General features: G+C 34.6%; 2 protein-coding genes across 2 annotated transcripts; both read right to left on the bottom strand.

Moving 5' to 3' along the window:
- Positions 1–67: 67 nt before the first annotated feature.
- On the bottom strand, positions 68–3,289 carry LOC125207465 (protein NSP-INTERACTING KINASE 2). Its single transcript, XM_048106826.1, has 11 exons — positions 2,892–3,289; positions 2,682–2,808; positions 2,522–2,593; positions 2,306–2,449; positions 2,146–2,217; positions 2,007–2,066; positions 1,826–1,911; positions 1,580–1,732; positions 1,151–1,489; positions 706–1,085; positions 68–621 (listed from the first exon to the last, which is right to left on the bottom strand). Exons 1-11 carry the CDS (start codon positions 2,980–2,982, stop codon positions 301–303), a joined length of 1,845 nt encoding a protein of 614 aa, XP_047962783.1. The 5' UTR covers positions 2,983–3,289; the 3' UTR covers positions 68–300.
- A 5,346-nt stretch (positions 3,290–8,635) lies between these two features.
- Positions 8,636–10,004, bottom strand: LOC125205346 (S-adenosylmethionine decarboxylase proenzyme). The gene has a single exon (XM_048104214.1). The coding sequence runs from the start codon at positions 9,858–9,860 to the stop codon at positions 8,778–8,780; it is 1,083 nt and encodes a 360-aa protein (XP_047960171.1). The 5' UTR covers positions 9,861–10,004; the 3' UTR covers positions 8,636–8,777.
- Positions 10,005–13,827: the final 3,823 nt, after the last annotated feature.

Below are 13,827 nucleotides of genomic sequence, written 5' to 3' on the forward strand. Positions count from 1 at the left end.
AGCCATTTTGCCCTTATTTTAGTAAAAGGAAGTTTTATGATAAAATAAAAACAGTGGACAAATTTAGTGGAACAGAAGAGTATATGATCCAACTCTACTCACACAGTATATAGTTGAGAAAGGGGTCGAATGTACATTAGGGAAATTAAATATCAGACCCTCTCATATAGATAAACTGGGCTTCCTTATAACATTATTTTTACAACTTGCAACCTCCAAAACTCGAAGAAAAGCCACTCTCCTTGATTGATTTTGTTTGGCCTGCAAAATTTTGGTGTTATTGTAGAATAGGATCCATCATCATCTAGGTCCAGAGAGCTCCATTGCCTGAACCAGTATCGATGAATCATCGGTAAGATCAGAGTATCTCTGGGAAGCTGAGAAGTCATTAGCCCTGCACCTAGTTGTCTCTGCTCTCTGCGACGCCTCCCATTTCTCTGCCAGCCCATCTCCTTCAAGCATCCTCACCACTTCCGACATCTTCGGCCTATGCAAGGGGAGGTATTGGGTGCACAGCAAGGCCACCTGCACCATCTCCTCCAGCTCAATCCGGTCGTAGTTGCTCTTCAGATCCTTGTCCACTAGCATGTCTAGCTTCTTTTCTTGATGGATCTTCTTCACCTATATACCAACCATTATGCTTGTTAGAAATCAACATTGGAATTATAGTTAGTTGGTTGGCTGGTTGGTTAGTTAATTGCTCACCCAATCAAGCATGGCTCCTTTCTGGTTTGCTGCTTTGCCAAATTCAAGTGCCCTCTGGCCAGTGATGAGTTCTAGCAGAAGAATCCCGAATCCGAAAACATCTGTTTTGTCAGAGGACTGGCCTGTGGACAAGTACTCCGGTGCTATGTGCCCGACTGTGCCACGGACAGCTGTGGTAACGTGTGAATCGCGGTGATCAAGAAGCTTTGCTAGCCCGAAATCACCCACCACTGCCTCAAAGTAGTCATCAAGTAGTATGTTAGCCGCCTTGACGTCTCTGTGAATGATCTTCGGATCACATTGCTCGTGAAGGTATAGCAAACCCCTTGCTGCCCCCAAAGCTATCCTTTTTCTTGTACTCCAATCCAATGATGGTTTCCCTGCATTTTATAGCATATCTGTCAAGTCTGATGAAGAAAAGGGAAATCTTGCATCATTCTTCTACCTTTGAGGCGCGAAGCTACGCTTCCATTGGACATGTAGGGATAGACGAGGAGCCTCTCCGTTGGGGTGATACAGAACCCGTAGAGGCGGAGGAGGTGCCTGTGGACAGCTAGGCTGATCATCTCCACCTCTGTCTGGAACTGGATCTCTCCGCCTCTGTTGTTGCCATCGTTGAGCCTCTTCACAGCCACGACTGAGCCATCGGGGAGGCACCCCTTGTAGACGTTGCCAAAACCGCCTTTCCCTATCAAGTGTTTGCTGCTGAAGTTGTGTGTTGCAGATTGGAGCTCTCTAAATTGGAACCTTTTTAGGTTGCCTAGGCACACTTCTTCATGTTGTTCTGAAATTTTCAGTAGGGAATTATAAAAAAAGGTTACTTGCCTCAAAATACATCAAGTTTAAGTGATTGTATTTGGTGACAGTTAGTTACCATGAAAATCAAAGAATATCTGCTTGTTGTGCTTGTGCCTCCACCACAGCAGGAAGCCAAATCCAAGAACCAGTAGGCAGATGCAGCCAAGGCTCGAGCCAAGGGCGAGCGCGACTCTGTGGCTATCCGAGCTCGATGATGATGGCTGAGGAACTTCCTCAATGGATGAAAAGTAAGAGATCATAAATAAAAATGGATGACTACAACAAACCAGTAACAAAAATTTGAATGTTTATGAATTCTTACTCTGAGAGAAAGAGAGAGGCATTGGTACACTGACATTGCAGTCTGGCTCCTTGCCAGTTGCACATATCATAGGATTTCCCAGAACACTGCAATAAGAAAAGACACAGTAACATGAAAATCAACTTTACTTGAACATGGTAATCATGTTAGAATCCCATAAAATGAGTAAAAAACAACTTACTTGAATGTTGTTGCAAGAAGTTTTGGCACTGGCCCACTCAAATTATTGAATGACAAATCCCTTAAAATAGTAGAGAAATCATGAAAAACATATCAAAATCAATTCTTGCAGTATGCAAATAATGGAATTAGAAGCTTACAAAAATTTCAGCTGTGTCATGTTTCCCAATTCCTGAGGAATAGTTCCAGTCAGACTGTTATTGCTCAACCTCCTATTTCCACCACAAACACACAAGAGAGAGAGTTAATGAAATGAAGAAAAATAAACTTGAGTTTGATGCCACATAAACAGATGCTCACATGTATCCAAGGCTTCTTAGGTGAGATAAAGAAGGAGGTATCTCTCCTGTGAGCAAATTATCTGAGAGATCAAGCTGTTGAAGCTTAGGGAGCTCTCCCAACTCAGGAGGTATTTCCCCAGTTATGTTATTGCCCTGCAACAGCCTACAAACCAACAGATTATGTTAAAAAAGATCGATACGAGTCGGTTAATGATGATCTAATCTTGATACTCACAGACTTGTGAGGTGTGTCAAGTTCCCAATACTTCTTGATATTTTCCCTGACAAACTTTGGCTGGGTATTGCTCTGCATCAATTAGCATAATGTATCATGCAAGAATGTGAAATTGTTTTCAATTTTTATTCATATATAAGTGGGATTTTGTTTAGCTTACAGTAAGACAACACTATTTTGAAGACAGCTAACCATAGAAAAGGCACATGGATCAGCAGCATTCTCATCCCAGTTCAGAACTCCATGAGGATCAACCAGAGACTTCTTTATATCCATCAAAGCCACCACTAAACAAAAAACAAAATTCGATCTTTAATGGATGGCCATGTATCTATAAGGAGTATAAATAATCAGAAAGAAATAAACTGACCTTCTAAGTTGACACCATTTGGTGTGAGCATAGCAATGGAAGAAGACCAGAAACAGAAGAAAGCCAGAAACAAGAAAACAGTTTTTTCCATTGAGGAAATTTGGAATTCAGATTGCAAAAAAAAGGATATGAGGCTGTTTTTGTCTGAATAGAAACAAAGGAAAATAGTAATTTGTGAAGGGAATTTTCAGTTTCTTGTTAGTTTGAAGAAATCATCCAAAAAAAATGCCAAAAACTAGAAACTTGGTGGTGGTAAACATGTATCAGATGCATCACATGAGAATAGTACTAGCTTTGAAGCTTGCCATACTAGTTACTACTAATACTAATGCAGCAGCACTTGTTTCACAGATTGTCAGATTTTCCAAGAAAAAGAAAAGCTGAGGTTTTGTAACAAAAAGGGTGACCCACCACTTGTCCATCAAAGTTGCAAGAAAAGAATATATAGATAGCCACATTTATTGTTTTTTAAATAAAATTAGATAAAGCAGGAATCCTCCAATCATAGTGCTGTTTAAAGCCAACATCAAAGAATTTGAACTGTAAAAAACAAAGGTGATGGGCTCCTTGTTCACACCACTGTGATGTTAAATTTTGAGAATCTTATCACACTTTTGCCCCCCTACTGTTTTTCGAATATTATTCGAACTTGTTATATTATAGTACAATGATCGATATTAATAGCGTATTTCATATTGATGATGTCATTTTACGCGTGTGGATGAAATTCTGTGTCTTCTAAATTCATGTAGGGGAAGAAAATAGTAATAGTATATTTGTGTTAAAAGATGCACATCTACATTTTGTTCTTGGACTTAATTCAAGACAAATAAAATGTACTACTAGTATATAATTCAAACTGAAAAATGTACTAGTACAAGTTTAGAAAGATTGGTATAATCATGCTGTGGATTGTCTTTGGATTGAGTGTAAGAAAGACAACATGCGTATTGGGATTTGGATATTTCATTGCGTTACTGTTTTCTCAAATGTCTGAATCCAACATTCCCACTGTTTGTCGCTTTATAAATTAAATTCTTTTTTCAATTTCAAAATAAATAAACTAATTATTACTACTAATCAAACACGAATATAAATAAGTTTAATAATGTTGCTACCATTACTTTTAAATGAATTGTAACATATTTTTGTTTATACAGATATTACTACAACTATTTTCTTACTTCGTTATTAGTGGCAATAAAATTGAGTCACCTCCATAATTTTATTAATTTATTATGTGGCAATAATATAGTTTTCCTGCGTTATGAGGAATTAAATAAACCAAATGAATCAGTGGCCGTTGTTCAATAGTATTTGAAAATTAATCAGTGATACCACCAAAACTAATGGTGTGTTATTCAATAATATTAGGAGATTAACAAAAAATGGGGATAAATATATAGTAGTACTACTATTTTTTTATTTTAGTTTTCATTTTATGGAGAATATAATGGGTTGCTCGTGTGATCTTTATCCATCAAGTGCAAGTGTGCAACTATATTATACTATGTTTCTCTCTTCAATTATGTACTGTAAATTATTTTCTTCTTCTTTTGCAGTGGAGTGGATTCCCATTCATCCAAGAATTTTGCTTTTGCTTCGTGATTCCTTTTTTAGTTGATTCCTAAAAGCTTAATCATAACAACGAAACTTAATTATTACTTTGGTCAATGGACAGACAAAGAAGTTGGTCCAACTGTATCATTGCATAATTGGTAAAAAAGTATTGTGTTTTTGTCTAAGTTTAGTGATTTTCCTTACATATATGTATGCAAAGAAAAAATTAGTACGTATATTTCTTATGAATATAGATATGGAATACACGGCGTACATTATATTATTGCTAACTATTTAAGTTGTTAACTCTGCTAACTCATTAATATAGTGTATTAAAAATGTCAACACGTTATATTGAAGTTCAATAAAATTATGTGTTGGCATTTTAATGTTATCGACATTTTTAATACACTGCATTGATCACACCCCTGAAATGCGCACTATTTACTTTCGCATGACCCTTCTAGAAAAGGCTTTTTTGTATGAGTATAAATTAAGTTGATAATAGTCACTTAAATTATAAACGTTGATCATAATATGATATTCTATTTTTAAATATTACTTACTTATCAAAATTTGGTCAAATTTGATGTTTAAATTATTATACCTCTAAATTAAATGCTACTCAATCACTCATTATGAATAAAGATAAATGCCATACCTTAAACAGAAAAGGAAATGAATGATGTGCCTAGAAGACATCCCATTTTAGTTATTGCGATTCAGATTTAGAACATTTCAAATATTATTGCTCGATTATTTCGAATTAGCAGATATGGGCTCGAGTTAATCGTCCTTCCCGTATAATCGGCTTATTGAATTAATATTCAATACTTTCAAATTATTATTTGAAAAATCAGCTTCAATTCGACCTAAAGAGAATGGATGAGTACTTATATATATGTAAATAGTTGTACTTTATAACACGTGCAAGATGGACATGATGACTTGATTTACACATTATTTGATTGTCTTATATTTTCTATAAATTTATAAAAAAATGTTACACATAACTAAAATTTACTACTCCCTATGGTACTTATATCAAAAAGATATATACCTCATTTAAGTTTGTAATTATTTACCTCAGATTCAAACATTAAAACCGTCAAATAATGACAATGTGCTACCTAAAACGTAGTAAGTTCTAATTCCCACTATTAATATACGTGACTTTTATAGTATATTGGAGGAAAAAAAATTAGATGGAGGGGAATATACATAAGAAATAAATTCTCTCTCTTTCTCTCTCATGACTCCCCAAAAAGAGGGATTAGAGCAAAAATACTAGTCAAAGAATTGGTGTGGGGGCACATGAAAATAATCATCATGGAAGATTTGATCTTATTGAGTGGAACCCAAATGAGTATTAAATTATTGCCTCTTTCCATTAATTTTGGTTTGGTTTGAATGGAAGCTAGTAACACAAACATCTGTTTGCACCAACCCATTTTTTTTGTTTATCAATATATACAATAAATAAATAAATAAAAACCTTCATCCGAAATACTCTTCACTTTCCCTTCAATATATCAACCAATTTCTCTTGTGAAAAAATTATTATTCCACCATGAAAATAATAAAGTTACTTGTACTAAACTAACATGCCAGAATATATACTTGTTATGCCACTAATGAAAAAAATTCATCCATCGTTTTTTCACTTCCCAACTCTATAGAGATCGAAGAGACAAGAAAAATGGAATCAATATTGGTATATTATTGTACTTAAAATAAAATATTTGGCTTGTTCGAGAAAAAATGGGCATCTAAATGAAAGGGAGGGTCGCCCCACCTGCAAATTATTTAAAGAAAATAAGAACTTATTCCCATTACATAATTTGCAACTTTTCAATAGTTTTTAACCCTTTTAAGCTTAGGATTCCTCCATATTTCATTCCCTACCATTTACATTTTATTATTCTAAATTGATAATGCTATGAAGTGGACAATAAAGGCGTGAAACATTGATCATATTCCTCCATTATAGAAACTTATACAATTATATCCTTTTTTGTTCTAATATCTTTTGCTTAATTACGCGACATAAGAGATTTAATTCAATAATTTTGAGGTTGTATCCTTATTTCAAGAAAAACATCTGAAAAAGTAAATGAGAAGATTGAGAATATTCTAACAAGATTTTGTGTTATATCTTATTATGTCATTCATAAGTCCTAATGCATTAAAAAGGTTGAAAATTCGGCCCCTTTAATTTATTTTGCTATTTTTATTTTCTATTCGAGATATGACTTCAATATAATAATCATAGAACCAGCATTTTTGCTTTATTAGAAATATTCTTGATAATTAATGGAGTACAACCATCCCCTTTATCACCAATTTAAATATATATGTAGTAATGTGATAAGTTATTCCTCGAGAAAAAAAAATGAAATAGCGTTACGGTGAAATTTTTTAATGCATTATTGAATTATACATTTTGATGGGGTATGAATTATCAACCACTCCTTTTTATTAAATGAGTGGTACAAAATTTGCCACATGAAAAATATTTTTAGATTAATTAATCGTGAAAGGGAAGAATGGTAATTTCATGGTATATTTTATTCAATAAATACTTTTTTTAAAAAAAATTCTTTAAATTTTTTTATCAACTACATATACAATTCATGTGAACTACACACATATAATGTCAACTACATATACAATTCATGTCAACTATAAGTTGTTGACATTTGATGTGCAAACAATTGACATTTGATGTGCAGATTATTGATGATAATACCCTTGAGTTGACATAATCTACTTGCAATTGACATTTCGAAAATATTATGGATGAGTGGCTGAAAATGTATCTCAATTTTCAATTAAGCTAAAAAATCTGAATCTAAAAGGATCCCATGTTCATATATATATTTGTGATAGACTGATAGTGTTATGTGTTACAAAACAAAATAAGCAATAGTAGAATGAGGTGCGATCACTTTATAAGAAGAAACAAAAATGTTGTGCGGTTTAAAGGGAAGTTGTTGTTGGTTAGATTAGCAGAAAACATAGCATTGGTGTCCTATATTTGGAATTGTGTATGGGCTGGCATCCACACACAACAAATAAGTTGCAAGATTGCTGGCATATATAGATATCATATTTTATTGGTATGGCTTTTAAATAATCATGTTTCTAATCTAGTGCAAATCTCCTTTGGCAGCAAAGTTTGATTAAAAAAAAATCAATTTTCACCAATTTGAATACACAAAGACTTTTATGCGCGAATCTCATTCTCAAGCTCCTTCAGTGTCCGCACCTTGGTATAGTTGTCATCTTTATACACACCCCGTCTCTCTACGGATGTGGTGCATCCATCCTTTAGCACTACCCTACTCCACCTTGCCGTTGACACTCTCTCTCTGGCTAGCTAGATCCGGTCCGCGTTTGACCATGAGTCTTCCACGTTTTCACACAAATTATAAACATTAAATTCTACTTTTTCTAATATATTGTCCCATAAACTCAACACAACGCAGTAGTAGTAGTAGTAGTATTTTTAATATTATTATTATTATTATGTCTTGAACCCAAATTTTGGGATGGATTTTGGGCGGATCTCACGATTGTTTGTCCCAAAGTAATGCTATATTAATATCCTATCGATAATTAATAGATACAGATTTTTAAAAGATTATATATGCTCAATAACTTCTTCCCTTTTTTGGCACTGGTGTGGCTACATTGAATTTCAAATGGGTCAAAATCGGTATTAAATGGAGTGAGTAGGGACCCGGTTTCGCATACTTGCAATCTTAAATATGAAATGACATTAAATAAGCGTATGCACCACAATAAAAGTACGCGACCAGCATTCAAAAATTTCTTGGTACGATGATATTAAATGATATTGAGAAACGAATAAAAATAGGGATGAAATGACATTTACATTGCATTCTCTCCTTCATTCTATCATCAAAGTAAATAAATAAAATAAAAGTAGAAATCATTTTTATTCTATCATAATAAAAACTTTTGTCACAAAGCAAAAGCATCCAAATGGTCCCTACAATACAAATGTAAATTAAGTACCAATTTATAGTCAAAAAAATGTTCTGGTTGTGGATTAGAATTTGGAATACAGGGCATACTAACAAATGGAAATTTATAAGTTGACAAACATGACTCGGTCAATTCAAAAATTGAAGCGGAAAGAAATGCAAGTGGCCCAGATATAAAAGAAATCAAACCCACAAAATACTCCATAACAATTTCAGTCATTGAAACAACAGAATACCAAGACAGTAGTACGAAAACAAAGAATGCAAAAACAACAATAGTTTGAAAACATTTATTGAATAGTAAAAACGACACAAACTACTCCCTTTCTTCTTCTTCGTCATCTTCATCTCTGAAACATTTCAGAGTGGACCTCGGAGATCCACAGGATACAGACTTCACGAATTTCTGATAAGTGATCGCACCACCAGCACCCAGATCCTCAACGCTTCTCTCTCCACCATTGTAACACTTCAACTCCGGGAAACAGATCTCCTCAAACAACTCAGCGCCATATTGAGCATGCACAGATACAGAAAACTCTTTTGGCTCGAAACAAGCCAAGACCCTCTCAACCAGAGCACCAAGATTCATACTTTTCAAGTCATAGCCCGCTGCTTCAAAGCTCGCGTAACTGAAGCCATCTTCAGGAGTAATATGAATGGTTGACACAGCATCACCTTCAATTGAGTTCATAGAATAACCGCAGGGCTCGAACTCAAAGTCACAAATGCGTGATTTGGGGAGGATGTTTCTTATGCCAGACGTGTTGGTCATCACAGCTGCAACATTGGACTCATTCTTGAAGAAGACAGCAGCTTTCTCCCTGTCTAACCCAGTCATGCACATCTCTAGTGTGTACACAGGATTATCAGCTACGCTGGGACCGGCACTAGCAGAATAAATGTGCCATTGCTGTTGCTTATCAGAGCCTCCCATAACATAGGCTTTGCTTCCACTTGAACCAAGCTTTCCAAAATAGCCATCAAGGACAGAAACTTCCTCAGAGAAGGAACGATGCGGGAATGATTGAGCTCCAGGAAAGATGAAGCTTCCACGCGTGTACTTCACATCTTGAACAGAAAGAGAAAGGAACCCAGCCAGCTTGAGTATGGGAGGGATCGACAGAAGCAATTTCGTTGTCCCACAGGTTTTGATGATGATCTTATAGGGATAAACAAAAAGGCTGGACTCAGAGAGGACATATGAATCCACATGCTCATTTGACAATGAATCAACAATGGTGCATTCAGCAGGTTGTAAAATTTCATCAATTTGGGATTTTGAAAGAGAACGGAGCCCATTACCCTCAGGATCAGCAAAGATGCTTGGTTCAAAAAATGAGATTTCTAGTCTTTTTTCAAAACCTTCAAACCCTATTGCAGAAGCAGTTAAAGCCATTTTGAAATAAGAAGCAGCAGACCACTAGAGAGCAGAAACGAAGACGGCCAAGAATGAAGAAAAGGAGTGTACGGGAAAAAAACTAAACTAATTGCAAAAAAAGCTTGTAAGGCGTCTAATTGACGCGGTGGGGAAACAATATAGGAATATCAGGATGGCTTGCGAGCGCACTGCAAAAACAAAGAGAAAATGATCTCAGTTTGCATTCACAATATTAAAAACAATACTATGCATAACAGCAAAACTTGGTGACAGTTGAAGATACTCACGTTCGAGTAAGCAGCAGATCTGAACTTCTTGATGCCACCGTTTGGTCGAACGTCTTCAATGCTGTATCCGAGGGGAGCTTCGTAAAATGAAGATTTACTAGTACTAGAATTCTTTTTCCCACCTTTTGTCTCCATTATATCATCTACTCTTAACTGCAGGATAACCAGATGAAGATGGAATAAGAAGATTGGAAAACTGGGTAATGAAGGAGAATGTGCATAATAATAAGAAAATGATGGCATATAAAGATTGAAACAGTGTACAATTATGTAGAATGACAACCAAGCATTCGTGGATGGCCAAAACCCAAAACCATAAGGAGAATAATAGGTATGAAAAAATAGAAAATGCAAAAAACAATGAAGATTTTGAGCTTGGCAAAACCATAAAGATGAATATCAGAAATGTTATTCATCAAAATTCAAAAAAAAATTCACCAAATGTCCAATAAACGTATTAACAACCCCCTTCATCAAACTTGAAAACATTTTAAACGTACTGCCAATACAGATAGAGATCTATTATTAAATTGACAATTTAAGCACAAGAGATACACAAATGCTTCTGAAATGCGAATCCAAAGGACACATCCATATAATGAGTACACGTGAAACTGCAAATGGATAAGAAACCACGACTACAGGTAGATTATTTAAGAAATTCCATTAAAAAGCGCATATTTTCATAGATCCATCATCTAGATCTGAAAAAAAAGGAAATAATATACACACCAATCACAAACTTTTATCACCTCTTATCATAAACTTTAACTGCGTACATATTCGAAATTGATGCATAACAAAACGTTGACAGCTTACATCGAACCGAGAATAAACTACAAATCGCATACTTACATGAAATGGTTTTGAATTTGTGTGTGAACAATCGATTCAAACACCACAATTCACGTAGTGTTGTCCTGCAATTATATAAACAATGAAAGTTAATCAAATCTATCCTATCAGCCTTACATAAAATCGTAATATATATATATATACACAAGTCGAGAAATGTACTCACAAAAAAAAAATATTGTAACGGCCGAAGATGAAACCCTAGAATCGCAATGTCAGTTTCTTTTTCAAAATGATTTCGTTTCCTCTGGAAAAATCTTGAAGTATGACGAGGCATATTTATACAGCTAGGCAGTCATTCCTGACCGCTAATCTTTTCAAATATTACGGTATTACCCTTTACAAGTAATTTCATTTTGAAATTTCTTGCTATTGCCAAAATTAGGGTAACACCTCTCAAAAATGCAGAGAAAACTTTCTCTAAAATAAAATGGTATAAAATCTAAATATTTAATATTGATTACAGTATTAAATCATTACAATGTTTGAGATACTATGAATGGTAGAATGTGAAATCCCAATCAGTATTACATAAATCTTCATACAAATATCTGAATTGGAGTATTAAAATAAATCTAGATTAAGAACTTCCTTACTTAGAAATCATAGTGTGCATAAATTATGGAAAACATTGGTCCTACATTTAATTATTGTAACCGTGATACTGATACATGATTTGAACCTTTTCATTTAATTATTGCATTCTTTTGGAAATCATTGAGGAAAGGAAATCAATATTTATATAGTAGTACTCCTTATTAGTACTACTACGATTTCTTTCCTTCTTATCCTCGTCCACTCTTACTATTTGGTTGCCCATTTCTGTTTATCCGTTGCCATGAATAATTGATTATTTAATAGCATATCTGTGTCCCTTTTTATAAGCCAATCATCTATCTTTTCCCATATTCTTTTTCTCATATCATATTTACATGGTCAAAAGTGGACCGCACAATCATTATTTATAATATGATCCGATCTTCTAGGTGTGGTTATATTAATTCTTATAAATCCCTTGGCTGAAAATAAAGCTGCAGAGATTAGTGTATAATTATATGCATTTGGGTAGTCACAAAAATTCGACACATTTGTCTTCGTATTCAATTGTTCGAAATTGAATTAGTGTGAAAAATCAATCAATTATCATAAAGTGTGGATAGAACAAAAGTGTTGTGGATTGTTTAACTTTAAAGAGTTAACATACTTGTGGTGAGAAATTATTCTTGAAATTATGCTTGACGAAGGTAAAATTGTTTATCCTAATTAATTATGTGCAATTTGTCATTATGTCATCTTCTGGTTAATATTTTTTCATAATAATGGTTTTTTTTCTTTTTTTGTGAATATTTGTACCATGATCCGATCCTTCAGGTGTGATTATAATAAATCTTATAAAATCGTTGTTTGAAAATATAACTGCAAAGATTATGGTGTGTATATTGTATGCATTGAGAATGAAATATTTTGTATTCACAATGTTTCCAATTAATTTGTTCATGCCAATTTTAGAGTGTGTTGGAATATTGTTCAAGATTAAATTGATTCAACTTTTAAATATATTGGTCTTTAATTCTTCTTAATTTTCATTTGATTTTAAGGGGGGCCTAAGAATAGTAATTCTACGCTAGTCTTATATGTTAAATGGATCAGTCGGCATATTTGAGAAGAAGAGAGTATTGGAAAGCTATTGATTGTATTGTATGTATTGTATTTGATAATGAAATAGTACCCAACATCCATGTATTTATAGGGATGTTGGGGACTCTTGAGATACTACAATAAATGTATTCTTGGAACAAGACAATTATTGGAACAAGGCATGATTAATTATCTAATCTTGGGACTTAACTCTTCATCAATATTTCTTCTTTTCCCAACACTCCCCCTCAAATTGAGTAGTGGGATCTCCAATGCTCAATTTGGAAAGAACTTCTTCAAAACTTCTTGAGTCAACTGCCTTAGTCAAAATGTCGGCAAGCTGATCTTCTGAACGAACAAAGGGAAGCTCAACAATACCATTTTCAATATTTTCTTTGATTAAAAAGGTCTTTCCAATCGACACCCCCCCAACCTTAAAAAATTTTTTTAAAACACAGGTGCCTCCAAAAAAAACTTCCTTTTTCCTTTTAATTCACCATAAAGGGGAAATTGTTCCCTTCGGGGTTGAATACCCAAAACCCTTTTGTTTGAGGGGAGGGTAATGTGTCTTGGGCGGAAAAAGGTCTGGGTGGCCCCTCCAAAAATCGAGTGACCCTTTTCCCAAACCAAGTGCCTTGTACCCCCCCCAAAATTGACCCAAAAAAATTCTTCTCTTTTTAGTAAAAACCCATCCCCCAAGCCTAAATTTTTTTCCCCCGGAAAACACTTTTTTTCCCCCAAGTAGGGTTTTCGAATGGGTTCATAATTTTTTTCTTCTTTCCTTCCCCCCAAATTTTTTGTGTTTCATAGCTTCTTCCCATGCCCGTTGTTTTCTTCTTCCTCTTTAAGTGCATTAAAAACCCCAGGCCATTTCGATAGATGGCCTTTGCTGGTTTTTTAAAATAGAGTGGGTTTTTCCCTGTCAACTTTTAAATTGTGTATTTTTTTGGGTGGAACCCCTCTTTTGGCCTTGGTGGGAATTATCTCCCATTGTCATAAAACCCCAATTTCCCTTGGCCTCGTTTCCTTTTTTCCACCATCGGGGGCTGGTTGAATTTTCAATCTCTTCTATTCAGGTGTTAGCGAAAAAATTTACACATAAAGTCTTTTTGGATAACCTAAATTGGAGAGTATTTGGGACGATGTCACCTGCAATAACTCTCCACATCGGTGACTTTTTTGGGGGTTGCTTTTTTGCTTTCTTT

This window comes from Salvia hispanica, chromosome 2, assembly GCF_023119035.1.
Source record: "Salvia hispanica cultivar TCC Black 2014 chromosome 2, UniMelb_Shisp_WGS_1.0, whole genome shotgun sequence".
Taxonomy (NCBI): domain Eukaryota; kingdom Viridiplantae; phylum Streptophyta; class Magnoliopsida; order Lamiales; family Lamiaceae; genus Salvia; species Salvia hispanica.